At 43.2% G+C, this 4,631-nt stretch overlaps 1 protein-coding gene across 1 annotated transcript in view; it reads right to left on the bottom strand.

The window, feature by feature from the left end:
• The window catches only part of LOC106535738 (latent-transforming growth factor beta-binding protein 2), a gene marked incomplete at its 3' end in the record, with an annotated part of 14,126 nt that extends 9,501 nt beyond the window's left edge, over window positions 1-4,625 (bottom strand). The window contains 4 exon segments of the mRNA XM_014032812.1: window positions 796-1,384; window positions 1,427-1,465; window positions 1,549-1,619; window positions 4,070-4,625. Of these exon segments, the coding sequence (XP_013888266.1) occupies window positions 796-1,384; window positions 1,427-1,465; window positions 1,549-1,619; window positions 4,070-4,269 (899 nt within the window).
• Between the last annotated feature and the right edge of the window lie 6 nt (window positions 4,626-4,631).

Raw genomic sequence — 4,631 nt, 5'->3', positions numbered from 1 at the left:
CACACACACACACACACACACACACACACACACACACACACAGGCGCCCTCTCTCTCTCTTATTTTATCTGCTGCAGTTGTTTCCAGTTGTTTTGGATCCATGAGTCATTATTGATGCATTTAGTACATTTGTTCTGTTTTTCTTTAAACGGAGTGAAGCAGATTATAAAGTCTGTAAATAATGTCAGGAACACACTCATGTGGTGGACACACAGTTTCAACCCAACAGCTGCTGGTTTCTTAACAGAATCAGCCTGTTTATAAGAACAGTTTAAGTGGACCGGACCGGACCGGACCAGACCAAACCGGTCCAGAAGATAAAACTGTTGGCTATGACACACTGCAGGGCTTGGACTGCAAAGATTTGAGTAAGATGTGACATGGTCTTTAAATCAGACCTGAAGGAACCAAACAGTCTACAGAGGTCTTTACAGTGGACTAGGACAGGAGACTAGGAGAGGAGACTAGGAGAGGAGACTATAAGAGGAGATTAGGAGAGGAGACTAGGAGAGGAGATTAGGAGAGGAGACTACGAGAAGAGACTAGGAAAGGAGACTAGGACAGGAGACTAGGAGAGGAGACTAGGACAGGAGACTAGGACAGCAGACTATAAGAGGAGACTAGGACAGGAGACTATAAGAGGAGACTAGGACAGGAGACTAGGACAGGAGACTAGGACAGGAGACTAGGACAGGAGACTAGGACAGGAGACTAGGACAGGAGACAAGAAGGAAGAACATGAACGTGAAACTAAGAGAAAGGAGAGGTCAAAGGACAGAAGAAGATGACTGATACCTCAGTGTCTGGTTCTTCTTCTCCTGTCTTCTCGTCCCTCTTGTCCAACGCTCGTCCTCTTTTAGTCCCAGATTCAGTTTCAGGGACTCAGAACTGGATTGGGTCTTGTTTTCTCCTTCAGAACCAGGATATGGGTCTAGAATCACACATTCAGAGGGTTTTCTTTGCTCCTTCAGATATGGATTAGTCTGAACTGGACCCAGACTCTCTGAGGAGGCTTGGTTCTCCTTCTGCGACACACCTCCTCGGCTCACGTTTACGTTTTCAGTCTCAGCTTCAGGACTTCTGGTTCTGGCAGAGCCAGAGTCTAAACCCTTCAGTACCTTGTCCTCACGGGATGATGGGTTTGACTCTGAGTCTGCAGGTTCAGATCTGAGGCTGGTCCTGGTTGGTCCTGTTGTGGTGGTGGAGGATGAAGGAGGTGCAGTCAGGCCAGGTGAAGGAGTCACCTGATGGTGCCCTCCAACAGGAAATACCATAATAATAACAAAACTACAGTTACTACGGAAAAACTGTCTACACACACAGCTGTAGGCCAGTGGACAGGGAGGAAAACATCTGGCTGAAGGAGGAGAACGTCTGGCTGCAGGAGGAAAACATCTGGCTGAAGGAGGAGAACATCTGGCTGCAGGAGGATAAGACCGTCTGGTTGCAGGAGAAGAAGGTTTGGCTGCAGGAGGAGAGGTAATACAAAGATGTCGATCAAAGATGGCTGCTGCAGCTGATATGATTAGAGTGAAACATCTTACTCACATTGGGAACTTCTCCTGGTTTTAGGAGACAGAACCCTTTGGATGCAACGCAGGTCTCCACAGACACCAGGACTGCAGACAGAAACACTTCATAAACTTTTAGTATCAACAAATCTTCTGTTGCTTTGAGTTTTGTTTAAATTAGCTGATTATCAGGTAAGAAAAAAAAAACTAGAAAAATGTGAGTGCTGACAGAGTTTGATGAATTATGAAGAAGGTGCCAAAACTGAGACGTTAAAGCTAAAGGTAGCTGAACACTAGCTTGAAGATAAATGTAACAAACTGGTAACTAAAAGAAGTAAAATGATATCTAAAGGCTAAATTTTCAAAAACACACCTAAAAGTTGTAAAACCTGATGCTTATTTCCTTAATTTTACATGGGCCTCTATGTGTTGGTCTCATAAATGTTCAGTTGTCGTATTTTCCTTGAAACATTGTCTCACATCTAAATATTATTGAGACAAAAAGCCCTCTGTGCCCTGATGTCCATGCACTGTCCCTTATGGGAACCTAAAACCATTAGCATCCACATGAAAAACACCTGCAAGTGTTTTGGTTTCTAAATTGATTTAATGTCGCTGATGACAAGGCACAAAAATGAGAAAACCTTCATTCCAGCTCACCTAATATTCTGTGGTTCCCATCTAACCTTTCAGTTTGGAAAGACCCAAACTGCCATTCATCAAAACTGTGTTTCCATCAGAAGTCTCCATTGGTAGACTTGATTGTCTCCATTGGCAGACTCGATCATGTCCATTGTCTCCAGTGTCTCCATCTGTAGACTCAAATCGTCTCCATTGGTAGACTTGACGGACTGCATTGATAGATCCATCAAGAGATTCAGTCGATCAATAGACTTGATTCTTCCACTGGCGGATTCAACTGCCTCCACTAGTAGACTTGATCCTCATCAGTAGACTCAATCATCTACATTGGTGGACTCAATCATGTCCATCGGTAGACTAGATAGTCTTTATTGGTAGACTTGATCCTATCCATCGGTAGACTCGATCCTCTCCATCAATAGATTTAATTGTCTCAATTGGTAGACTCAATCCTATGTGTCGGTAGATTTAATTATCTCCATCGGTAGACTTGACCATGTCCATCTGTAGATTAAATTATCTCCATTGGTAGACTTGACCATATCCATCTGTAGATTAAATTATCTTCATTGGTAGATTTGATTGTCTACATTGGTAGACTAAATCTTCTCTGTCAGTAGACTTGATGGCCTCCATCAGTAGATCCATCAAGAGACTCAAACATTTTCATCAGTAGATCCGATGGCCACCATTGGTAGACTTGGTCATGATCATCAGGTCCATTGGTAGAATCGATCTTGTCCATCTGTGAACTGGATTGTCTCCACCCGTAGAGTAGATTGCCTCCATCAGTAGATGTGATATTCTCCATTAGTACATTTGATCCTATCTATCAGTAGATTCAATCATCTCTATTGGTAGACTCGATCTTATCCATCAGTAGATTCAATCATCTCCATCAGTAGATTTGATAATCTCCATTAGTACATTTGATCCTATCTATCAGTAGATTCAATCATCTCTATTGGTAGACTCGATCTTATCCATCAGTAGAKTCAATCATCTCCATCAGTAGATTTGATAATCTCCATTGGTAGATCCATTGAAACTCAATAAACTTCACCAGTAGACCCAATTTTCTCATTGTTAGACTTGATCCTATCCATCAATAGAATTGATCATGGCCATCAGTAGACTCGATCGTCTCCATTGGTAGACTTGATCCTCTCCATCGGTAGACTCAGTAGTTTCCATCAGACTAGATTGTCTCCATCATCAGTCTCAATTGCTTCCATCAGTAGATTTAATGAACCTGAGTCACACCTGAAAAATATGAGGTGYGCTTTTTAAACAAGACCAGTGTCCTGTTGATTTACATGGAGTGGGCGGGATCTGTAACTGGTCCTAGGACCATCATGTGAGTACACTGGAGCAGCCCTGACTTCAGCCGAGTCCAGTTTTTTTACACGTCTCTAGACTGGACTGGAATCAGATGCTTGTCACACAGAATGATGGCAGGCTTGAGGTGTGTTTTGGTTAGACAAAAATAGGTGGTTCTGGTGTCAGTTCTGGTGTCGGTTCTGGTTCCAGAAGCAAGGAAAGGGCCTCTTAACAGAGGATTTATTCATTACTTACAGTGTTCTGGTCATATTGTAGCAGCAGGAGGCCCCACGGACCGGATCTAAACAGCTTAAAAAACACATCACACACAGACTGGGACCTGGGTCAGGATTCTGATCTAGACTTGGGACAAGACTCAGGTCTAGACCTCACAGCTAAATGTGAAATATTTCATGTCCCACCCTGTCCAATTAATGTTCAGTCTCTGAATGTTGTTGATTTTAAATAAATAGTTTTAAAAGTCAAACATCAAACAGATGGAAATTCTTCAATGAAAATAAAAAGTTATCAAATCTGTCAGTTTATCAGGTTTAAACTTTAAAGTTTCTGCTTTAGGTTAAATTTTTTTTTTTTACCCTCTCAGAGCTGATCTCCTCTGGATCCCGGACTTCAACAGGTCCCTTATTCCTGGGGGGGCTGCAGGTTTCCTGGGTCTACACTGAACCCCCTCCCTCCACCCGCCGGGCTGTGGGTCTCCCTCCTCCCGCTGAGATGGCWGCAGAGCTCCGCTAAAGAACCACAACGTCCAGGAGACGCACAGGAGACAGATCCGCATGGCGACAGGGTCGAGAAGACCAGCAGACCAGTCCCAGACCCACTGGTCCCAGATCAGGTTTTATACTGTGAGACGTTCAGGGTCACTGCTGCGGTGGGACCTCTGGAACCTGGCCAGACAAAGGGACCACTAACAGTCTGCAGACCTTATCCTGGGGGTCCGAACCAGGACCATTAACCTGTTTTTGGTCCTTGTGAAGACAGAAGAAGACTTAAAGATAAAAAACAACAAATAGTTTTATAATTTTTTTAAAATATTATTGTCATTGTTTTAATGTTTTTTTTAAATATTTTTGTAGAATTCTTGAGACAAGACCCCCAGAAAACACACACACACACACACACACACACACACACACACAC

Source organism: Austrofundulus limnaeus, unplaced genomic scaffold (genome assembly GCF_001266775.1).
Source record: "Austrofundulus limnaeus strain Quisiro unplaced genomic scaffold, Austrofundulus_limnaeus-1.0 Scaffold1546, whole genome shotgun sequence".
Classification (NCBI taxonomy): Eukaryota; Metazoa; Chordata; class Actinopteri; order Cyprinodontiformes; family Rivulidae; genus Austrofundulus; species Austrofundulus limnaeus.
The sequence above is the reverse complement of the archived record's forward strand: the minus strand, read 5'-3'. Positions and strand labels throughout refer to the sequence as shown.